Source organism: Callionymus lyra, chromosome 2, assembly GCF_982586985.1.
Source record: "Callionymus lyra chromosome 2, fCalLyr1.hap1.1, whole genome shotgun sequence".
Lineage (NCBI taxonomy): Eukaryota > Metazoa > Chordata > Actinopteri > Syngnathiformes > Callionymidae > Callionymus > Callionymus lyra.
The window spans coordinates 23,711,439-23,736,234 of record NC_141819.1 but is presented as its reverse complement, the minus strand read 5'-3'; the positions used below and the strand labels follow the sequence as shown (position 1 = coordinate 23,736,234).

The 24,796-nt window shown below is 39.3% G+C and overlaps 4 protein-coding genes across 4 annotated transcripts; 2 read left to right on the top strand and 2 right to left on the bottom strand.

The window, feature by feature from the left end:
- Nucleotides 1–124: 124 nt before the first annotated feature.
- Nucleotides 125–10,273, bottom strand: msh2 (mutS homolog 2 (E. coli)). The gene is made up of 16 exons (XM_087784211.1): nt 10,048–10,273; nt 9,256–9,401; nt 8,115–8,399; nt 7,319–7,465; nt 7,095–7,244; nt 6,520–6,653; nt 6,256–6,455; nt 6,025–6,134; nt 4,375–4,498; nt 3,505–3,655; nt 2,491–2,588; nt 2,183–2,428; nt 1,523–1,727; nt 1,215–1,462; nt 467–633; nt 125–339 (listed from the first exon to the last, which is right to left on the bottom strand). Exons 1-16 carry the CDS (start codon nt 10,253–10,255, stop codon nt 169–171), a joined length of 2,790 nt encoding a protein of 929 aa, XP_087640337.1. The 5' UTR covers nt 10,256–10,273; the 3' UTR covers nt 125–168.
- A 3,047-nt stretch (nt 10,274–13,320) lies between these two features.
- gch2 (GTP cyclohydrolase 2) lies at nt 13,321–16,432 on the top strand. Its single transcript, XM_087782844.1, has 6 exons — nt 13,321–13,638; nt 14,295–14,404; nt 14,572–14,627; nt 15,644–15,675; nt 15,750–15,834; nt 15,934–16,432. The coding sequence occupies exons 1-6, from the start codon at nt 13,347–13,349 to the stop codon at nt 16,061–16,063; spliced, it is 705 nt and encodes a 234-aa protein (XP_087638970.1). The 5' UTR covers nt 13,321–13,346; the 3' UTR covers nt 16,064–16,432.
- A 1,149-nt stretch (nt 16,433–17,581) lies between these two features.
- cript (cysteine-rich PDZ-binding protein) lies at nt 17,582–19,999 on the bottom strand. The gene is made up of 5 exons (XM_087782843.1): nt 19,920–19,999; nt 19,735–19,800; nt 18,400–18,454; nt 18,218–18,321; nt 17,582–18,131 (listed from the first exon to the last, which is right to left on the bottom strand). Exons 1-5 carry the CDS (start codon nt 19,933–19,935, stop codon nt 18,067–18,069), a joined length of 306 nt encoding a protein of 101 aa, XP_087638969.1. The 5' UTR covers nt 19,936–19,999; the 3' UTR covers nt 17,582–18,066.
- A 307-nt stretch (nt 20,000–20,306) lies between these two features.
- pigf (phosphatidylinositol glycan anchor biosynthesis, class F) lies at nt 20,307–23,924 on the top strand. Its single transcript, XM_087784210.1, has 5 exons — nt 20,307–20,607; nt 21,052–21,143; nt 21,594–21,710; nt 22,215–22,323; nt 23,670–23,924. The coding sequence occupies exons 1-5, from the start codon at nt 20,380–20,382 to the stop codon at nt 23,781–23,783; spliced, it is 660 nt and encodes a 219-aa protein (XP_087640336.1). The 5' UTR covers nt 20,307–20,379; the 3' UTR covers nt 23,784–23,924.
- Nucleotides 23,925–24,796: the final 872 nt, after the last annotated feature.

Here is a 24,796-nt window from a genome sequence, read left to right as displayed (position 1 = left end):
TTTAGAGGTGTCTGGACACATTCCACAACTGTGACTAGTCGTGATGGAACAAGGCGACTAAAGTCTGGGGTTTTCTTCTTGCAATAATGGATCAAGTTAACCATGACAATGAAAACAAAACATGTTTTATTTTGAATATTTATTTATAAAAAAAAAACAGCTAAATGTTTATCTGCCTGGAGTGCAGCGTGCGAGGACGTCACTGATGTACTGATTGTCTCGGGCAGCCAGCTCGTCTCTCATGCTCTTCAGCCTGGCCTTCACCTGCTGGTCAGTCATGGTGGCAGCAGGAAGACACTTGACCTTAGCCAGGAAGTCCAGGATGAGACCTTCACCCGCCTGAGAGGAAACAATGATCACGACACACTTGATGTTCTGAAGGATTCCCTTATGTGTTCACAACTTACACCTCACCGTGTGTAAACGTATTTGGGCGGAAGTGACATCATAATGATGGGAAACTTGCCTGTTTGTCAGAGCGTCGTCGCTTCGCTTCAGGCTCCTCCCCTTCCGTCCCCGCCGGCTCCTGAAACTCCTCCAGCTCTTCGGCCTTCTCCTTCGCCATGGCGACTACGGCGGGCGGGAAACAAGCCAGCTCGGCCACATGGATCCCGAAACTCTGATCACACACACCTGAAGAAAATCTTGAGTTATTTCTAGGCAACGACCTGATACAATATGTATCGCGATACAGGGGCAACAAGGATATATTTGTAGTACTGTCGAGAACTTGACTCTTGTGTCGCAGAATTTACCGAACACATGACTATGGACATATTTTGGAATAAAATCAAATGAAAGCAGTTACGACTTTTTCAAAACATCAGCTCTGAAAGTTGCTGGAGTCGGCTGTATCCTCTCGTCCTCAGACATTTAGACTTTTAGCTGTCGAAGGTTATCGTGACTGCGGCCGGAAGTTTGATAGCGACACGAGAAATTAACAAACGTGAAATTTAGCATGTTAAACAGTAAAAAATAAATCAGAACGAAGCCGTAAACTAACCACGTATTAAATACAATCCCGAGTGCAGGAATCAAACCTACGACTCCAGAGTGGAGTGCTCTTCATTAATACCTTAAATTGTTTTTCATTTACCATGTCATGTCTCGTACAATATCGCGATGTTTCTTTCACAATACCTGTTGATGTTCAAGTGATTTTCTTAAACCTCTAAAATCTGCCGGACGTGTTCAAGACAGCAGCAGGTTCTGACCTGGCTTGACCCGGTACAGCATGGTGAGGGTGTCGTGTGTGGTCAGCGCGGTCACGTGCAGGTTGTGGACGCTGGTCTGCTGGGCGGCCAGCGCCGTCAGCTCGTGGAAGTGAGTGGCGAACAGACAGAAGCAGTCGATCTCCGCGGCGATGTGTTGACTGATGGCCCAGGCCAGACCGAAGCCGTCGTAGGTGGACGTTCCTCTGCCCAGCTCGTCGATCACGATCAGAGACTTGTCCGTCGCAGACCTGCACCCAAGATGGTGGCTCAGCTTCACCGGCAGCTGTGGTTTCACTTGTGTCTCGTACCTCAATATGGCCGCCGTCTCCAGCATCTCCGACATGAAGGTGGACACGCCCTTCACCTGGCTGTCTCCGGCCCCCACCCGGGCCAGGATGCTGTCGATCAAGCTGAGCTCCGCCTTCTCGCAGGGAACGAAGCAGCCGATCTGAGCCATGAGAGCGACGACGCCCACCTGGCGGATGAACGTGGACTTTCCACCCATGTTGGGTCCTGAACACACAGAGAGACTTCAGCGCTGAGCGGCGACCCTGCAGGAGGGTTTCAAACCTCCGGAGGAACATAATAGTTTCGACAAAACAACAAACAAGGTGCTTGAGCAACAAACACACACACGTGCGTGTCTTTGGAGAAACACTAAGCCTGTGCAGTACCAGGAACCGTCGGGTCGTCCGAGTACTCAATTCAAGGAAACATGAAAGGATCCGTCACAGATGTTTCCGCTCGTCAGAATTCATGTGTGAGTGAACGTGACACACACCCTGTCTGGGCTTTCAAAATTTCTGTGTGACCCTCGAAACAACACGTGTTTGTTGTGATCTCAAGAATTCCATGAAATCCTTTAATCAAAAACAACTATTCGATCCACAAAGATATCAATTTTTAAAGTAAAAAAAAAAGTCATGACTATGATATAATGTTGAGGAAGAACAAACTTGATTCCTCACCCGTGATGATGTAGAAACTCTTCTCTCCCTGCACGAAGGTCACGTCGTTGGGGATGAAGGCGGTGTCGGCGTCCGTCTCCATGCAGGGATGTCGGGCCTGAACCAGCAGGAGGCGCCGCCTGCCGTCGTCCAGCAGCTGCGGCCGCACGTACGGCACCGGGGCGGAGACGGACGCCGTGGCGAAGCTGACCACGGCATCCAGGTGAGCGATGAGGTCGCCCAGCGTCTGCAGAGGATCCACGTAACCTGGCGAGGGGGAAGCGTGGTCGGGTTCAACGTCGGCGGGTTTGCACGTGACGCCTTCTCACCAGACGAGATGTTGATGATCTCCTTCACGATGGCGTTCTGGGCCTCCTCGTACTCCTCCCGGTTCCGGCCGTAGTCCTCGCTCAGGGAGCTCAGCTTGCTGCACATCGTGATGAGAAAGTGTCAGTGAACGTCTCGGTGCCACAACGACACCGGTTCTGGCGTGAAATGTCGCGATGGGTCGGAGAAAACTACGCCCGCAAACAAAAGATGGTCGACATATGTGCTCAGTAACACACAAATTATCCTCAAAGTAATACTGAAAGAACCAAAATCAGACGAAGTGTGTAACAAGTGAAACATTTAAAAATGATGTTTATCAATTTGCTACAAATTATACAATAGTTTCGTTAAAAATCTTAAAATAACAACAAACTTTCCTTGTTTTTCCTTCTTAAAGCATCAATTTGGCACCATTTCAAAAGTTGATATTTGGTAAATGTATCAGGTAAAACGTCCAACCAGAACAACAGCAGTTGAGTCAAAATTGAACCAATTTAAATTGTTTAAATCCTGATTTTCCTCAAAAGAATTGTCAGAACGAACAATGGATGTTGTTCGGGTATTTTTTCTAATATTTTTTTCCCGGTCATTTGTAATTAATTAAAGATTTCCATCTTGTTTTTGAGAATTACACGCCGTATCCACTGTACGGCCTTGAAGCGCTTTAAATACTTTTATTTTACCAAAGTTTTGTTTTAAGTCTCAAACTGCAGAAAAGCTTTATGCTAACATTAGCATTTCATGTTAAAAATAGCGACCGTTTAAACTATAAATACATATAAATGTACTTTGACCGTGGTTCCATCATGTCCAGTTTGTTTTGTCATTCTCATCTTAAATCAAGGTTTTCTTCATGGATAACGAAACCCAAAGACGTATAAATACCAGTGTTGTTACTCAGGGCCGGTCACATCGAATACATCAGAAAACATACGGTGTCACCTCCAGACCAAAACACTAAATTGATCTTGAGATATAGCCAATGGTTTCAACCATTAATATTGAGGTCGGACCTGTTGGTGAAGCGCACGCCGTTCTTCTGGACGTCCAGCGTGGTGAACTTCTTGTTGTTCCTCAGAGACTTCTCCTCCTTGCAGGTGACTCTCAGGTAGAAGCCCAGAGCCGCGTTGGACTCCAGCTTCACGGTCTTGCCGGCGTCTAGACCTGAAACCAGGAACCGTTGATCAGACCGTGGCATAAAAAAAAAAGAATGTCTCACTCTTACGAGGAACTTAATCAAGATGCCACCGCTTTCCCAGACACACAACTGTTTCTTTATTTTCATCACAAGGAAGTTTGGCTCGCACAGAATAAGAGCAGCTCCTGAGCACATGATGCCCGACTACACAATCCATCCGCCATCTGGTTTTGGTGATTAAAGAGAATTTGTTCTGTTGCTTTCAAAGTTGGGAAGAACCTGGCGAGGATGTGTCACGACTTTAAAGTACCTTTCTGCTTCCTGTCTATGTTTTTACATGCGTGTCAATTAGGTGTGTGTGTGTGTGTGTGTGTGTGTGTGTGTGTGTGTGTGCATTCTTGTCGTCATGTTTTTTATTTAAACAGAAGCTTAGATTGTAACTTCACAATTGAAACATCATCACCCAGACTGATGTTTCATGACCCTCTTGATATGTCAACATGTGTTTACTCATGATAAAAATATCTATAAAAGGATAATAAACATTAATATTAAATAGTTAAGTCAAAATATCTCAACACACAAACGACAAACACCTAAAGAAGAGAGTTTAAAGACTAAGAATCTTGAAAATGTTGACGCATTAGTCGTTTGTTTTCACCTAGTAAGAGAGAAATTAATCTTGTAATACTTTTATGACAGATTTCTGGTGTGCGTGTGTGTGTGTGTGTGTTGTTGTACACACCAAGATCTCTGGCTGCACTGCTCAGGACCGTCTGCATGTTCTTCTCCAGCGCGTCCATCTTCTCCCTCAGCTCACTGAGAACCGGATCAAAGGAAGCCTTGACAAGGAACTCGTGGTGGTCGATCTATGAAAACACAACGTTAACATCACAAGAAAACATGGCGAGTTTCCCTTTAATGCAAGCGTTTAAAACACTGCCACGAGTTAAAACAAGGAACAAGACATCTTGCTTGACTTTGACCTTTTCTGTGAATCGATCAAGCGAAGCGTGCAATCAATTGTTGCGCGGCTCAGTTGTGGGGATCACATTAGTTGTCGTGGTCACACTGCTGGAATCCATCCGAGCCGCCACTGTGTTTTCAACGCATCTAAATGTTGACGAGGACCGAGTCGGATCGATCGCAACGAAATGCATAATAATTGACGTTATGTTGCTGCAGGTTAGAGCGCTCGCCTCACAGCAAGAAGGTTGTTGGTTCGATTCCAGGCCGAGCCAACCTTTCTGTGTGGGTGTTGTGTGGGTTTTCTCCGGGCACCAAAAACATTCACAGGTTGATTGATAACGTTGGGAAATTGTCCATAGGTGTGTGTGAATGTTTGTCTGTCTTTGTGTGCTGGTGTCCTGTCCAGGGTGTCCCCTGCCTCTCGCCCTATGATACTGGGATAGGCTCCAGTCTCCCCACGACCCCGGTAAGGGATAAAGCGGTAGAAAATGAATGAATGTTGCTGCAGATTTTCTGTGTGCTTCAATATTGTTCTTTAATTACTTGTTTATTTGAATGTCTGGTTCAACATAATAGCATTTGTTTATAAAAATATAAAAAGAAGAACATTAGATCATATTAATTTAATTTAAGAACCGTTATCTAGACATTTACCTAGTTTTCTGGATAACAACACTTTACTTCCAACATCAATATCTATGACATTATGCCTCAGTAACTGTTTGATAACCATTGAATAAAACAAGGCGGCTCTTTAAAAATAACAATAAACATCCACAATAAATACATAAATCACCGCATCATTAGAAAACATCATCCAGCCCGAAGCGTGTCCAGTTCCATCTACAGTTTATATACACTCCAGTCAGCTTGGTTCTCTCATGGGTACTACAGAGCTTTTCTCTGGCTTGAAATGACCTTGAACTAAGCCAGGTTTTGTTATTCATCCGCTAAGGTCAGAAAGGTCATGCGCCAACTACTGCCTTATTATAAGAGCACAATAATCAGAAAGTCTGTCAATTATGCAACTAGAATAATTTTAAACTAACTTTGAGCTCTGTAGGTAAAATAAATGTAGCTTTCTTTTAGCCTTTAGCAGCTTCCACGCCATTTTTTGGAATCTGTCGCGATCGGCAGAAAAATGAGTTCATGCAAGCATGTGAAAACGACCTTTGCCTTTTTCATTTCCAATTTTTCCTGTGGTAATGTAGCTTGTTAAAAAAAAAAAAAAACGGTACTTCAGCAAGTAATTGTATAATAAAGAAACTTTTAAAAATCTGTTAGACTAAGATATAGTTCGAGATGGTTCACATTTAGAAAAACCCTCGTCTAACCTTGACCCACAAGGGGCAACGCAAGGGATATCACAAACACATGTTTGTTTTCGGGCCTCCCGAGTTAACACAAGGGTTAAAACAAAATTCACCTGGTTCATGTCCAGAGTGGTCTCGATCATCTCCTGGTACTTCACAAAGTCTCTGCGCAGGTCACTGAGGGGCGACAGGAACGCAGCCTCCAACAGGAACTGGAAGTTTCCTGCAACACAAAACCCGTTAAATGTGACCCGCCTGGATTCTTTCCTCCATGACAGAGACGTGTGTGTGTGTGTGTGCGTGTGTGTGTGTGTGTGTGTAAAACTTTGTGTGTGCGTGTGTACCCGAGTGTCTCTCCAGGGCAGTGGTCAGGGGCTGTATCTGGCTCACAGCCTGGTAGACCCGGTAACAGTCCTGCAAGGTGGCCGAGTGACGGTGGAACTTCTTGGCGAGCCGGTGCAGGTCAGGGAAGCGTCGCAGCAGGTCGTCCTGACAAGTCTGCCTCAGCTCAGCGTCGCACACAAAAGTCTCCACCAGGTCCAGCCTGCCACGACAATGAGCTCAGACTTCCAGAAGTCCTGGAGAAAGAACCTCACGTTCAACATTACCTCTCTTCTATCTTGGTTTTGTCCATCAGGGGCTGTTTGATCCACTGACTGACCAGTCGCTGACCCTGAGGGGTGCGACACTTGTTCAACAGTCCCGCCAGTGAGTGCGCCCCGCTCGTGTCCTCCGGAGATCCCTGAGACACCAGACGTTACTGTGGGCAGCTGGGAAATAATCATTTTGCTTTCTTGCCCGACCAGATACTACACTTAATGTCGACATAACCATCTAGACTTTACGCTTTCATTCTGGATTATCATTGTTTTCTGTTGGCACAAACATTTTTAAACACTATAATAAAATAACAATATACGGTTTTCCATCAAATAGTTTTTTGTGTGTGTTTTACTATGATGTGTGATGCTCATCTTTAACAACAGTATCTTTATAGTCACTATATTTGAATCTGTATTTACTGACAATTTACAAAATAATTCCCATCAAAGGCTTCATAAAAGACGAGGCCTCCAGTTTGATCTTCCAAAAATGCAACACAGAGTCAGGCACAGACGGAGGCTTCAGGTCGTTGGAAGCGAATGACTGTAGATGTTCAGTCAGTTCGTGGTTGGAGTGTTACCTGGAACAGGTTCAGTGCCCGGACGGCAGCGTTGTCCAGCCGCATGTACTGTCCCAATTCTAGCGGGGTCAGTCTGAAGGAATTAAAGTTGGACTCGTTCGAGAGCAGGTCCAGGAAACGCACGACTGCAGCCAAGCAAGACACGGCGACCTTTGAGCAGGAAGAACACATTTGAGAATCAACCTCATTTTGGAACCAAGAACCCTGTGAGCCTGTGAGTCCACCTGCTTGTCCAGCTCTGGGAGTGTGTTGCTGGACACGTTCTCTCCTTTCTTGGTTCTGAGCAGGCGGTTGAGATCCTGCACAACGTCCTTGCTGCTGAACTCTGCCCTCTTCCTCTCAGACACCAACACCCCGCCTCGCTGCACAACCTGCACGACACAGAGGCAGCACTGAAGACCACCGGCTGAACGACAAAAACAAGTGGCTCAAGCTACTGTGGCTTCAAGAGACGCTGTCTTTTCTCAAATGTATTTAAAATTAAGCATACAACGAGAGGTGACACAGAAAGGTTGTTTTTTTTTCCCTTCAGGAAATGGCAGTTTTATTTCTTATTTCTAATCTCTGGACAGTCATATTAATATTGTTGCTGCATGTATATATTTTTATTTTAGTATTCTCGATCATTTTATTTTATTTGTAGTAATGTGTTGGCATTGTTTTGTTTTTTATCTGTAGTTGCTTTTCTTCTTGCGTCTTTCGACTTTGTTTGTCCAAATATGTTTATGTATCGTGTCAAGTCTTCCAATAAAAACACTATTAATAATTATAATTAAATAAGAAACAACAACAATAACTTGCCAACAAAATAAATAACTTTTTTTTTTTTTTTTTAAACATATCAAAGAAAGTGGACAAAAATACTAAACTTAACCTCCACCTTAAGAACAACTAATATATCCATTAACTACGAGATAAAGTGTGGCTAAAAGAAAAGTTAGAATAAGGGCCAAAACAGTTGATAACAACTGTATGTAAACACACATCAAGTGACAAGATAGAAAGAATCCAAGCACAGACCTCGCGCAGCTTGAGCCCGTCTGTGTTGTTCTCGCCCTGAACGATGAGACACTCTTTGGGGCTGATCTGCACGAGCAGAGACTCCAGGTTCGAGAAGATCTCGTTGTCGGGGAACTCGCAGACTCCCATGGTCCTCTGTGCCGCGTCCACGTAGCCAACGCCGACCGCCCGCTGTCCGTCGGCGCCGGTCCCAAAACGCACCGCAACGACTCCTGCACAACCTTCGGCACCGTTTCCACCGCCGAACAGAATGTCCTCAAACTGGGTCAGGTTTCCTGGCGACGCCTGGATTTGGTTAAAAAACATGATTTTACTTTAACAGAGTAGCGTTTTCGCCAAGAAAGCAGCAGAACAAATGTATTTGACAGCAAATCTCTTGAACAGAAGTTGACAATTAAGACATTTAGAAAAGCTTTTTGATGCGTCCGTTTGTATATCTGGTTATTTTTATTATCATTTATCAAGATGCACCACATAGCAACAGTAAATGTTGTTAATGTTATTAATTAACTGATGAAGAATTATCTTTCTGACATTCACGACTGAAATGGGTTAAATCTTGTGATATTATTAGAAGATGGTGCAGGTATTGTCCATAAATATAAACAATAATAATCAATCATGGAGCCAGAAAGATATTGTGTTCTAATAACTTTAGATATTAATCAATAATTAAGGAAATAAATGGGATAAACAGAAATGTCTCAATAACATAGAATAGAGTTGGCGTCACATTTACCACGCGGATCCATTTTATGCTTTACAGTTCATTTTGCATTATTTTCCAGTCGGATTTAGTGTTATATGGAAATAATTAATCCCCGCACGGTTTATCGGTATATAATGGACATGTTTCTGAATTTTTGAGACCAGAAACTTGGCAATAATATTATTATAGATAGTGGCTTGAATTAGAAATATATGTTCAAAACTATCATAACGAGCGGAAGTTTATATTGTTTTGGTGGCTTTTTTATTCACGTCTCAAAAGTCCTAGTATCTACTGTAGATCCAAATGTACATTGTTTTTCTGGTACAACATATATATATATATATATATATATATATAATGTGAGATAGAACACAATGACATGCAACCAAAAAAAGATCATCTGAACATCTATGAAACTTAAACACATACCTTGAACTCGATCTTCCAGTCGTGCTCCTTGTTCTTGCCGTGGTTCTTGTAGACCTCCACCCTGTACTGTCGCATCAGGAGAAGGTCTTTGGAAAAGGCTTCAAAGTTGGCCCTGCTGAGGACCACACTCTCCACCTTTCGACTACCTGAGCTCAAAGAGAGAGTCAATGAGCGCAGACCGAAGAGCTTTTATTGTCAGGACAAATACACCTTTGAATATTGGAAGCTGGCTTTAGAAGAATATTACTTTAGTAATTGATCCATTACATTAATGTACACATGAACACAACATTTAACTATATTTGAACTTATCGTAAAAGGTTGTATGTAAAACAATTAAATTGAATTCACCTATTTTTCTTTAAAGAAAATTAAGCTCTGTAGAGGAAAATTCAAATTCTATTGTTATACTTTAAAATTGTATATTTAAATTGTAATGTGAAGTAAGTTTGACATATTATTGTAGATTAACTTTCACATCTTATTCCAAATGTTTATTTTCAAGTTGTATTGCTTCTCAGAAGATTCAAAGCATACATGCGTGTACAAGTGTACATTGTCTACAAGATAGTATCTTGAATGTATTTTCTCCATGTTATTGTTGCATGAATAATGAAAGTATCACGAGGACAATAACTGAGACAGTTTATCTCGAGAAAGGATCCATCATTTAACCGCTCATGTTATTGTGTGCGTCTAAACTTAGCGTCACATTCCGATCTTATGATCAATCGATCGATTGTTGAACACTTGTCTCGCAGGTTCAGGTTCTCGTGTGTCCACAGTGTGTACCTGAGCCCAAGTACTTGATGACCCCGCTGGTCTTGAAAACCTCTTTGGCCGCGAAAATGGCGTCTTTCCCGTGAACGGTGTAGTAGTCGTTGCGGTCGAATATTCTGAAAGTGGTGTCGGGTTTCTCCGACATGGAGAAGTAAAAGCTGATGAATCCATGTTCTGAGACGCTGTCCATGGACAGGTTCTGCTTCGGCTGCACCGCCATGCTGGAAAATCCCGCCACCACAGTGACACTACAGGAAGTGACGTATACCCTACGCAGGAAAGGGTCATAGACATAGATATATTCGCAATAATATATAAAATATATCAGATGTATTACCTTATTTTGTTTATAAGCATATTTTTTGTATTAATAATGCGTATTATTGAATAGTGAATTTGCGCCAAATAATACAACTTTTTAGGACATTTATAACCATTTTACTCAATTATTGATTCATATCTTCTCACCCTCAGGAAAAATGATTGAGACGCAAACTTTATTTTGGTCATTTGTTTGGGGTTTGTGGGCAGGTCAACTGTAAATCCACTTTAATCAGAATAACATACTTTTATTTCCACTGTTGCAAACACAAAACGGGATTTTAAGTGGCATTACGGAATAAAATAAATAAATAATAATTATAATAATTTATAAGAAATGTACAATAGAACTGTGTGCCAAAAGTCTGATCCAATACAATAGATGACATCACAAGGTATGAATGTTTTCTTTCTCTGGTTCTCTTGTCGATTAACAGTCAACATGTCACATGTTCTTTAAAACCCAAGCTGTGAAAATATATTATGTGTTGTAATGAGAAGTTACGGACACTGTTCGACGAAGAGGCGACTGTTTTGCTATTTCTTCAAAGAAATAGTAAAACTAATGACACACATCACTAACAGACAAGAACATCTCATGGGAACCAACACATTCCTCTCCCGTGCTGTCTTACTTCCCGTAAGGCTGGAATGGATTTCCCAAATGTGTCTTGAACTGTAATACAACAATGAAAGCATAACAGTTTATTTTTATTGATGATGGGTTTGTTATTATTGTGTATAAAATAGGAGACATGTTTTTAAAGCAGGGTGAAAGAAAATTCCCTTTAAAGTAACAATGACAACATATATATACCTGTATATATATATATATATATATACAAAAGGAAGATATAATCCTGTAAGCATTTAATAAAACCATTGCTTATTGCTGATAAACAACTGTGAAGGCCTTGCGATATATAGCAGGCACATCAAAGTCAATCACAAAAGGCACCGACAGTCGAGGTCACAGACTGAACAAAATGCATATTTACTCCAGTCTTTAACAGGAAGTTCTTCACTAAACACAACTATTCAATTCTTTCATCTGCCTTTTGAAAGGTCGCCATAGCAACATGACATTGTATCTATAACCATCTCATGGACCACATCAAATGACTTGGTGGGATAGTTTGACACATGATATGTAGAGATTTAATTAAAAAGATTCCTTCCTGTAAGTCCCCCAGATCTACACGTTGACCCATGATTGTGAAGCTGAAGCAGTTTTTCAACAGTGTGTGAGAGTTTATTTTTTCTTATCAACCCTAATTATTATCTGAATAACACATTTCAACAATGCAAACTTACAGAGAAGAGTCAAGAGTCTCAACACTGTCGCATCAGTGGAAGGAGGAAAAGCCCCCGATTAATGGATGCAGGAGAATAAACTGGTGAAATCAATTCCAGAGCGGTGAAGGGAAGTGGGAGCACATGTGTTAGATAAGGACAAGCGTGGAAAAGACTAATTTTCAAGCAGAGTTAATAGGTAAACCTGTGAATGCTTCATTGTTTCCAGCAGATATGGATCATGTGGTGGTATTCATATGTTGTTTAACTGCATTTAAGTATAACATATAACAACCACAATTCAAAACCAAACCTAAAGAGTTATTTACTAAGAACATATTTTAAAAAACAAATTGTTAAAGTGCGACTTGAGCATGTGATTCTGTGCTACTTTGACAGTCCTGAAAACCTTTATTTTCCTTCAGCCTCTTTGTTTATTATTGATAGAAAATATTACCACATGGTCGGATCAACATCTATACCATTATTTTTGGAGGATGTTTTAGACATATAATTGAACCTTGGGGTGTCTTGAGGTTTTTTTTTGTGAAAATAACATAATTTTATTTTAGGAAATGTTGTGAGAATCTGTCAAGAGTCAAGAGAATAAACAGACAAAGATATAACGTGATGGGAAAATGTATTGAAGATCACAGGAAGAAAATAGATATAACATATTGTAATGTAATGTTATATTTATATATTTAGATATGAATAATAACAAATCCTTAAACAATTAACAATTAATTTTAATAAAAAATAATAAGATAAGAAGAGACAGTAACACCCAAAAACAAATAAATTCATCAAGTTACATTGAAATTAGAAATTACGAAACAAACATAAAATTAAATTGTTATCCATCAAAAACATTTGGAGTATTTTATGCCATTATTATAGATAAGGAAGTGAGTATATAAGTAAGTAAGTAATTTGTATTTATATAGCGCTTTTCCAGACCAGGGTCACAAAGCGCTTAAACAATCAAAACAATATTCAATAAAGTATATATTTTAAAGATCAAGATAAAACTGAGAACAACACAGGAGTTCCAGAAAAACAGGGAAAAGCCTGAACAAATAAAAACGTCTTATATATGGCGTCCACTGTTAATTATTGAATCTATGGAAATATAATAACAAAAACATTATTGTAAACATAAGACTAAACATTATTTTGTCCACGTGGACCTGCAGCTTTTGACAAGATGTGGAAATATTGATTGATGACAATAGTGAGTATCAAAGTAATTATTTATAATTTCATACTGAGTTTCTGTATTATTTTCATGATGATGAGAATTATAGCAGCTTTTGTTTTAGCTGAAGGTTTACAAATAATTATTTCAACTTTCATTGTAAAGTTGTTAAAATAAATACCTATTAAATAGTCATTATTGAAGCGAACAACAGCTTTATGTCAATACATTTGAAGCTGACTTCTAAGAAACTAAACTGAACATCCACGTGAAGTCACGAGTGCTTTCATTGAAGCATTATCAGTGGAACTTATTACACGATCGATTAGCGCGTTCGTCAAGTGATGCACCGAGGGACGGCGTGAGGGACGGCGTGGGGGGGGGCGGCGGTCCGTGACGCGGCAGGGAGGATTTAAAAAGGTGGCGAGACGGTGGACCAGGACGACTTCCTCCAGCACCGCCTCTGCCTCGCATCACCTCACGCCCAGCCATCCCAACCATGAACGGACACTGCAACGGTAAAGCCCACGAGGTGGCGGAGGACTTCCCCTGCAAGAACAGCTTCAACGAGATCATCATCGACAGCAAGAAGGCGGTGGTGCTCAGGAAGCACGAGAAGTCCCGCAAGGTGTCGGAGGACAAGTCCCACTTACCTGAGCTGGAGGCGGCCTACACCACCATCCTACGGGAGCTCGGGGAGGACACGGACCGCCAGGGGCTTCTGCGGACGCCGCTCAGAGCCGCCAAGGCCATGCAGTTCTTCACCAAGGGCTACCATGAGACCATCGACGGTGAGTTCTTGGAGATTCATTGGGACACTTTTTATCCTACATTTATCTACTTTTTATTTTATTTTTTATTGCGTTGAGACGAAAGTAAATACACAAATCAAATAAAACTTACCCCAGAAGCACGCAGCATATTTTATTATTATTATTATTATTATTATTAACCTACCAACCGATAACAGTATTACTTACTTTTATTGGAAATATGCAGCGTTTTTCTTAAAATAAAAATTCGAAACGAGTTTAATTTAGCAAAATATTGTAATAATATAAATATACAATAATCATTCGATTTATGTATCCTTACACTTTTCACAGGAAGAGTTTCCAAATGGTATATTTCAGATTTTACAAATATCATAAAAGCTGCATTGGAGGTCTCAGAAGTAGCATGAGATGTTCGGCTTTTCCCGTCGTCGCTCGTTAATTTTCGGAACTTATATATATTTCACAGCACACACAGAACTCGTGCTTGTCAACTGGGGGACATAATGAAAATGGTTGACTAACTAAGCATTTTAAAACGTTTATATAGATGTATTGTTATGGATGAACGATTCTTTCTTTAGTCCCCATTTTTGCCATGTCTAATAAAACATTTAAAAAAAAAGCCAGTGTATCAGAAGATGCTCATTCAAAACTCGGTTGTTGGTCCACAGACATCCTCAACGACGCCATATTTGACGAGGATCACGACGAGATGGTGATCGTGAAGGACATTGACATGTTTTCATTGTGCGAGCATCACTTGGTGCCCTTTTTCGGAAAGGTGAGTCAACGGATGGACACTTTATTTCAGAATAGACCTGTTGTTTTGAAAAAGCTATAATATATATATTAGGATATCATTATAGTCATTTAATTAAAGAAGCCATTAAGACATTGGAGAACATGTCTTTTCACACAAAAGTACAAAAGCCTCTGTCTGCTCTGCAGGTTCATATCGGCTACATCCCCAACAAAAAGGTGGTGGGACTGAGCAAGCTGGCAAGGTAAGGAAACAAATCACTCTTTCCCTCCGTCATATTTTAGTGCCGACCGGCTGCATTCTTCTGTTATCTCAGCATATTGACCTGGAGGCTTAGAGTCTAAGCCCACTAGCCTTCATCTGGTCACTCACCCTGAACACTCACCGACACAAGCATCAACTCAAAGCTGTGGGAAGTGCTCTAGTTATCATAACAGTGTCTCTGTCGCGCCTCAAAAATACTTAAGTTGAAAGAGAACATATTTGTGGCCATTATTGTAGATACAAGGTTTGGGCTGATAGTTCTGTCCCTGCTGCTGCACAACTGACTTCTTTATTCACAAATGATCAAATACTACATATAAATCTATTTTTGTGGTGATTTAATTTTGAACGGTGATGACTCACAGTAGGACTCTGTAGCGATTATTCAAACAATGCTCTTCACTACACAAGTGTCATGTGACCGCCCAACTGCTGTACATCAGTGCGTCAAAGACAGTGTTTTTATATAAATAACTACATTTTTTGAAGTTACCAGGAATATAAAACAAAACAACAAGAGTCTTTCTCCCATTTTTGTAAAATCAAACGCGCATGCGGTACATGGCAACTTGGCAACGTAGGTGCCATGAAATTGTTATATTATTCTGACACTTGGGGGAACCAGAAACAAACAAAAAGACAGTCAAACAACATCACTTATTCCAATAAATATTATAACTGAAGGAACAGTGAAGATGCCAGCTGTATATAAATCTGTTCTGTTTGTCAAGCTAAAGAAATGTGGGCGACATGTGGGGGTTGCTATATGTAAAAAAAAATGTATATATAATGTCACTTATTGGTTGTCCCTTCTACTGAACCATAACGCACTGCAACAGCAGAAGACTTGAAAGAGACAGTTTAGATCAACTCCGGATAAACATTGTCGGCTTCAGAAAATGTCATGTTCACCTCAGTGCTTCTCTGGGATGGACTTTCTAACCTGTCCATCAATCACACTTTTAACCTGATGCCATTTTCTTGTGTTCCGTAAAGAATCGTGGAGATCTACAGTCGAAGACTTCAAGGTGATTTTCTTCAGCTTTGTGCTACTTACTGCACAGTTTCTTTCTCCTGTATCTAATCTCATCTTTTCCAACAGTCCAAGAGCGCCTCACGAAGCAGATCGCCACAGCGATAGCAGAAGCTCTGCAGCCAAAGGGTGTCGCTGTTGTCGTCGAAGCAGCGTAAGTCACCGTCACACCAGATCCCTACTTTTGTTACGACCTATTAAATGGCTCGTTTGATGAACTTGCTAATGCAACATGATTGAATCCAATATCCAGGCACATGTGTATGGTGATGCGGGGCGTCCAGAAGTTAAACAGCCGCACCGTGACCAGCACCATGTTGGGAGGTTACCTCGAGGACCCCAAAACCCGGGAGGAATTTCTCACCCTTGCCCTTAGGATCTAATAAAACCCGGGTGGTCAGCACATTGAAGACCCTATCAGACGGAGACTGGATCATCGTCAACATCTCATGACAGGAAACGTTTGATGCAGCCGGCGACTGCAGTGCTGCGAGTCTAAACCACTGGGACAGAGGCAAAGACACCCAGAGTGCCTTCCATTTACAGACAGAATTAAACTTGAGTACTATTGGCTTTTACTATTTCCTTTGATGGGAATTTCAACGGTGCTCTCCCAAAGCTTTTTATATGCTTTAAAAGTGTTAACTATATTTAAACATTAAATATGAAAACAAATACAAACTGTGTTGTTGCATTGTAATATAAATAACCTGTGAATTATACGATGACTTCTTCTGCTTGAACTGTGTATGCATTTTTAAAATGTGCAAAGCTGCAATAAAAACGTATCTGAGAAAAAACAAGCTGTGATGAATTCATTGAACTCAGACGTGTTTGTTATGAAACAAACAGCAAAGGATCATGAGCTTAAGAAATATAAATAATAATACAATATTATTGTTTTTATTATTATATGAGAAAGGAACCATATGCAATCTGGTAAAAGAAATTCCGATGGGAAAAACACAATTCTCAATAAAATAGTAATATTGGAGTTGTTTGTTGCATTTATTGCAATATTGTTATGACTTTTTAAATCATGTTGAATACAGAGAAATTAAAAAACCTAATTTGAAGTGTAACAAAAATGTTTTTAACTAATAATAATAAGTACACTCACACCCTCCCCATCTATTACAAAAAAACAACAAATTATCAATTCTAAATAACAGCAGGAAATTGTAGTAATAGAATAATAGACAATAATACAAATCAAAGAATACTAAGTAATATTATTAATACAAGTAAAATATTTTACTTTCTCTCTTTTTCAATCCCAGATACGACTTAAATGGAGCTTTTATGATGTCACATGAATATAAATGAAGACAACTGTGGCCACCAGAACCCATCCAGCCAGAAATATAATCACATATGGGCTGCAACATAATTGAATAACATCTTTTACATCCAACCAGTCATACCAATGAGGCTGTGATCAGTAATTTAAAAGATCATTTCTTTTATCATTACAACCGGGACACAAGCTTAACCGTTTACCTTGACCAGACTATGTTTTTAAACTCCGGGAAGTAAATTGATGATTTTATTTTAACAGTAATCCAAGGTAATGCATTTGGTCATCATTCTCTTTGAAACTGAAACTTAAGGTCCTGTGCTCTTATGAAGATCTGATGAACAGCTGGTTATGATGCCAACAATCCGTGCTGAGATTAACAACCATGCCTGAGGGAGAGTACAACCTTTAAATATCAAGTGCTCAGTTACAATGTGACCTGCGGGAGGAAGAGGGTCATACCTGACCAGGATGCACGTAGTTTGCTAATGCGATTATTTCACAGTAAAACAATTATCACGGGACAAATTTGGAAGCACCGTGCGTAACAGACCCTGCATTGTCATGACTCTGCCCTTTGGCAAGGATCGACTCCATCAACGTGTGACTGTGGAACAGTTTAATATACTAAAATCAGATGATACCAATCACACAAAAGCATAAAACACAAAAAACACATAAAAGAAAAAGCCAAAAAATTAAATGACGCAGATATAAAAAAAAAGAGTAAATGTTAAAATCAGTCACGATGTTGTCTAACAAAAGTTGAATGTGTGTCATTTGAGCAAAATTATGACAGACAATAAAAAATATTATCCAACGCCTTGACATAAATTGAATAAAAACAAAAATCTGTTGAAACAGAAGATTTATTATCACGCTAGATTAAATATGAAGGTATTTTTAATTGAACTTTTTATATAATCTATCATACAATTAAATTAAACACCGAGTTCGCTGCATTTTCAAAAAAGCAATCCAAGTTACGCCAAACCTAAATTTCTCATTGATATTGAAGGATTAGCAGTAAAGATTATGGTCTCTCACTCTGAAGCACAAAAATACAGCTGGCTCCTTTTTCTTCTTCTCTCACACCGATGTTTGCTTGTAATTTGTTGTGTCCAGAACTTTCTTCCCACACATTGCACAGATTCCTAAAAAAAAAAGGTGACAGCAACATTTTGAAAGTTACATTTCGAGTTATAAAACAAATAAATGGTTTGAGAAATCTAATGCATACCTTTCTTGTAGGCACAACCCTGGCAGTAGTGGGACCCAGACTGATGGACTGAGCTCTTACAGATCCGACAAATGGCAAAGCGACTTTTGCCATAAGGATCAAACCTAAAATGAAGAGTAGGTTGACTATTTAACATTTTCAACAAGGTGAGTATTTTTGTATTTTTTTGTTGGATAACCTACCTTGATTTCTTAGAAGTCAGGATCTTGTTTTCATTTAGCTTCCGCCCACCGCTTTCTGAGACAGAAATACTAATACAAATTAGAACAATTTACAGATTAGACCTTCAAATAAGATGAAAATTTGTGTAGTCTTAAAGTAATACTTCATCGAAAATTCAAACTTTTCTACTCACAAAGGGTTGGTATTATTTTCAGAGTAGTCTTCTTTTTTTTTAAGACTTGTATACAAAAATGTTTGTTCATTTTAATGCAGCGATTGACGCTCAGTTGTCTTTGTCTTCATCTTCATCCAAAAAGACCTTGAAAAGATCCAAATACCTCAATACTGCTCGCCTGTAACAACCATTTTGTATTGAATCCTTGCCAAAAGGAATTAAATAAATGAAATTAAAGATTTATAATATAGAATAAAAGTCTATATTTTAGGCTTTTTTGTAGCAGAAATGTAAAGGATAACAGGCGATGAAGACCAAAGTCTTACAAAATAATATTTGTAGGACTTATCCAGACCAGGGTCACAAAGCGCTTAAACAATCAAAACAAAACTCAATAAAATATATACTTAAAAGACCAAGCTAACACAGAGTGCCCTCAGTCTAGACAGCCAACTATATGCGCTTTGGAATTCTTACAAACAAGCTAAATAATATATACACCTAATTAATTTTTTCAGGAACATTCCTCTCATTGAGGCTTCAATACAAGATGGACATTACAGACGAGCACCACGGAGGTATACGTTTTTAAGTCTTTTCAGAAGAAGATGAAGTCCACTGAGCATCATACGCTTCATTAAAATGAATACACATTTTTGTTTATAACTCTAAAGAAGAACAGATTACTCTGAAAACAATCACAACCCTTAGTTGACATGAGGTGAGTAAAAAATGAGTGAAGTTTGAATTTTGTATGAACTAGCCCTTTAAAATCTCCATGAGGAATTTAACAAGGTCTTAAATCATGAGCGTTTAATTGGAAATATGCGTCATGAAAGGATTCCTTTTTTGCAGATGAAGTAGAAGTTAGATTAGATTAGATAAACTTTATTGATCCCTCTGGAGCTCCTCGGGAAATCGTTTTTACAGCCAGCAAACAGCAACACAGATGATAGATTGATAAAACAAGTGCGAAGTGTAATAAAAGGACAGAGCAGGAAGACAAGCTTGTTCAGTTGCTACTTCAATAAAACAGCTTTTGTTCAATCTGAAAATGTATCATCCTTTGTTACCCTGACATATCTCTTTTTGAGTATGATAACCCGAGCTCATATGGGATATAGAAATGTAAATATTCTGCTCATCGATATAACGATATCGAAAGTAAATATGAATATACCTGTCGTGTTCCGTGCTCCATCCTTCCAGGTGTCAGGAGTAATAACTCTACCCAGCTTTTTCTCACCTGAAACATACAATAAAAGGTGAAACCGAGCAGCAATGTTAACATTTAAACCGTGTTCAAGCGTCAAAATAGTACAATGCGTAACATTTAGTCTTCGTATGACCATTAAATACACTTACACTTCTCACAAACCATGGTTGACGAGTTGCTCGGAGAAAGAAAACTGCGTATGCTAACTGCTAGCCAGCTGTGTTGTAAACTTCCGGTTTGTGTCGTCGTTACCTGTTAATGACGGAAACTAGTCCGTTTGCTTTTAGGATGGCGCCCTCTAGAGGTCGGCTACTGACAATAAGAGTGAGCTGACTCGCAAAAAACCTATGACTTGATCATAAATATTAGTTTATAACTTATAATATAAGTTGAACTATCTAATGTAAATTGGCACCAACAGCCGTTAACACAAATGAATATTTTCGTGAAGCTTTGATCCATTTGTTCTAGTAGGATTTCCGTACTGACGTCACACCGTACCAAGCAACAGCGTTAATGCGCATGCGTGCCACTGGTATGTGCGGTTGCAGGTGACATTACTCTGTGGAACTTCATCTCCTGAGAGAAGATCCAAGACTTGTCTTCATCATGTGGGACCATGAGATCCGAGTCATGGCGTCCACCCACCTCATCCTCGCGGCGGCTGTGTTGGTTGCGACGGTGGTACCGGCTCAGCTGGTTCCGGGCTTCTCTGTGTACGGGACTCACCTGCTGTGGATCTACTCGGTGTCAGGTGCCGTGACCGCGGTCAGCGTCGCCCTGTTCTGGGTCCTCGGCCTCTCAGCGCCCACGAAGAAACACACGCTCGGATACAAGGTTGTTGACTGGCTGTAGCATCGTTAGCTTCTTGCTCTGTTTGGAGTCATAACAATTGTTGTTTATAACAAACCAACTGGTGTTAGTATGTACTGACCATCGATACACTTGTTTGATTTATAAATATGTTTAAATAACTAACTTAAAGCAAACTTATTCACTTTATAGGACCTACAAGTCATTTTAAATTGTTAATTGTCAAAGATAAATACTAGCTCATGTCCCTAACAATCTCCTGTTAAAGAACAACCAGCTTTACTATTCTGTTTAATATCAAAAAGATAAGACGAAATGAGATTTACGTTCTTTAAAATGTTTTAAGTAAATTATATTTTGTTGTTTTCTTAATTCTGCTCTTATTAAATTGATTTTGTGTATTTCAAAGTTATTTTTTGTGCGCCATGATTCAACCCAACAACTGAAGATTTCTATTTTGTTTTACAGTTATCTCGATTGTTTAGGTCGTGTCTCTACTTCTTCCTGTCCTGCCTCTTCTTCCACACGGTTGTTGTTCTCTACGGAGCTCCACTGGTCGAGTAAGTCCAAAGAACTAGCCTGGCTTTCGTTGTATCACAAAGTAAAAAAACAACTTCATTTATTAAGGTAAGGTAAAACTTTGTTGATGAAGTTGTTTTTTTTCCAATAGCCAATACATACAGCATTTTTTTTATAAAAATAAATTAAATGATGTGCTTTATATTTTCAATAAGATGTTACGTAAATATTCGTTTCAAAACCTTAAAAATTAAATATCATTTTTCTGATCAAAATAAAAAAATGTAAAACGTTTTACACTCAAATATTAAACCTTATTTAAATGAATGAATATATTTTATATTAATTTAGAAAGTGAAATAAAATATTAAATCTAGATTAGAAAAATGAGAAAAAGGATGTGAGGGAAAAGGGAGTATTTGTATAAAAACGAAGGTCAACACCTCATTCAACTGTCGACTAAAAGAATGTTCTTTTGTTTTTGTTTCCAGATCTGCTTTCGAGACATTCTCGCTCGCCGTGCTGCTGTCGTCTCTGACCACGCTCCGGTGTCTCTGTGTCCTCGGCCCTAACGTCTACGCCTGGATCAGAGTCTTCAGTCGTCATGGGTGAACTAAAGATCTTGTTTTCCTTTAAATTGATTTGATATGTATATCTTTAAAATGGGTCAAAAATACATTCCATCTTGAAGATGGTAGACAAAGTGGAAAAGAAGCCTGACCAGAATGAATGCAAGTCGGGGCAAGAGAAAAACATGTGTGTCAAATTACAATTTGTGTAAGAAAATCTGTCCTTAACTCCAGAAGATGCTGAGCACACATTTGTGATAACTCTCTACCACCATATCTATTGGTGCACCCAACCCCTTTTTTTTTAACTTGATTGATCACAATTGACACAAATATTGTTTTTATTTACGAAACCATACCTCTATTGTTGCATTTAAACATGAGCAGAATGTCGGTTGTTGAGCAGGTAATGAGGGAACATTTTTGATGCAACATTTCTTACTTGAAAATATCTGAAAAGATTATTTGAAGGGAGCTTAAATTTTTTTCATTAACATATTTTGCATGTTTATTTATAACGGGTCATCTGTGTTTGTGTTCCAGAGCCATGTCGGTGTGGGACACCTGTCTGCAGATCACTGTGACCTCAACTGTGGTAGGGGCCTGGCTGGGAGCGTTCCCCATTCCCTTGGACTGGGACAGACCCTGGCAGGTCAGGGAAAACTCATTATCGAAATGTGACATTCACACACCTGACCTTCACGGGTTTCAATCACTGCCTTCAGTTGTTTACCTTGTACCAATAATGATGTTTGAGCCTCAGCTAATCCCAGGCGACCTTGAGCCTGGGTTTTACAGGTCAGCAGGTCAAGTACAAGTGCGTTCAATTTTTCACAAAGAATCACCTTCTTAGTCCTTGGAATGGATCTTAACTGGTGCTTAATGCCACCATTTCACCTCCATATTAAGTCCTGCTTGATCCAAATTGAGTTGAGAACGTCTCGAAACTTTAACACACGGGAAGTACGAAATTTGAATATGTTTGAATATAAGAAATGTTTTAAATTAAAGTAGATCAATGTTTATGTTGATATGGAGACTTTTGGTGATATTATACAGAGACTTCTAATAGGAGTTAAAGTGATGATGAATAAAAGGAATGTAATGAGAGAGTTTCATGAAGCAGGACAAACACAAAGATAACTAGGATAACCTGCAAAATTGAAAGACAATAATGACACCCATACTTCCTGTTGCAGACGGTTTGGCAAATAAACCTTTTGTTTAGGTTAGGTAGAACTTTTTAGGTTAGGTAGAACTTTATTGATCCCTCAGGAGGTCTCCTATTGTTTATCCTGTTACCATGATTGTTAAAAAAAACATTGGTCCACTGTATCATTGAGTTAATAAGGTTCTAAATGAGTTGAAATTCCAAACTGTTAGTTGTGTGACGAATAGAAAGACTGGCTGATACATTGCACAAGTCAATGTGGATGTTGTTCAGAAATTAAAATGTTATTTTTTCCAACACTTTATTGGGTTTTATCCCCCAGGTATTTGTAGTCTCAATTTCAAGTGCAACATTATTACACGTAACACAACCAGGATGGATGCTTTGATAATGTTCCAATGAAATGAACATTGTCATTTGGGCTCTGCAGCTGCACGTTACCAACATATATACAACAACTAATGGATCTAATAAAAGATGACCGTGTCTTATTATGCGTCCCGATGCAGACGAGCACAGAATGAATGTGCAGGAAGATTCCTATCTTTAACTCCTTGAATTGTAATTGGAGAGTGTTGGCGGTGTGGATTAGAGGTTGGTGGAAGTTAAACAATCGGTCTCTGAGACACTTTTACAGCAGTTTATTCGAGAAGGATTGTTTTAATATTAGATAAGAAGTGGTGGCACTTGAAAAAAAGGTTCAGATGACTTTTATATTTTCACTCTAAACCCATGAGTGCCATGATGGCACAAATCTATTCTACACTGACTGTCAGAGAGTCTTGGAGAGCTGCCTTGAAATAAAAAGTATTAATATCTTCTTCTAGGTGTGGCCGGTGTCCTGCAGCTTGGGGGCCACGTTTGGATATCTAACAGGACTGGTGGTGGCCCCTGCATGGATCCACTATCATCGCAAAAGGCTAACGTACAAGTGCAAGTGATGGACGACGTGGGGAAGTTGTTGTCTCCGTTTGTTTCTGTCTGTTCTCTGTGTTATTTATTGAAATATCAGAAAACCAGAGGAGCGTTGTTTTATACCAAGAGAGAAAGTTGTCTTTTTTTTAATCATGAATAAAACTTTGAATATGTTTATTTTGTTGTTGTGTGTTGTCAAATACAGTCACACGATTAGTATTTTGTGTGTGGACAAACTCACAAACAAGATAGGCTACCTATATGATCGTAAAAGAAGGGGATTTGGGCAAAACTTGTGTGTTAAAAATGGATATGTAAGTTATTATTTGGATAAAAGTTCGTTTCATTTGGCTCTCGCACACACTTCCGAGGCTGAGCACTGGTGGAGTTTTTAACAGCCATTCATCTTTCTCAGACTCCATACCCTCCCCTTTCTTTCGCAGTTCCTCAGACTGTCTCATGATCAACTTTTATTTTTAAGAATATTCATTTTTCCTCCTTATTCTGTCCTCCACTGCTGGTCCAGTCAGAGTATGAACCTCTTGTGTGTCCTAATTCAACAAATTCTGTGAATGTTGTTAGTTGCCGTCAAGAAAAAAGAAAGACGAACAAAATCCCTAAAAAAAAAGGACATGCATCATTAGCCCATGACATTTTTAAGCTTAATAAGCTGCAATTTTATTCTTGTTTATATGATTTTTTTTCAAAACATTTCTTCAATTAACTTGAATTTTTTTTTTGAAGGATTCATATATACACAAACAATTATACACAAGAAGGAGGGAAGTATGTGAAAATGTAAATTAAAAATAAATACAAAATACATTTGTTAATGCATTAGAACCATTTATACATGATCATACTTTGACATTACGAGGCTTAGAGCTCTTAGAGAACTTTCCACAACCGCGGATGTTTTAGAAAAACTGACTGTTCATGTCAGAATATCCCTTATTTACCCCTATTTCAAAATGAATAATTTAATCTTGTTTTTCTTTTTACTCTAAATTGACGTTTCTTTGCATTCTTGCACACAAAA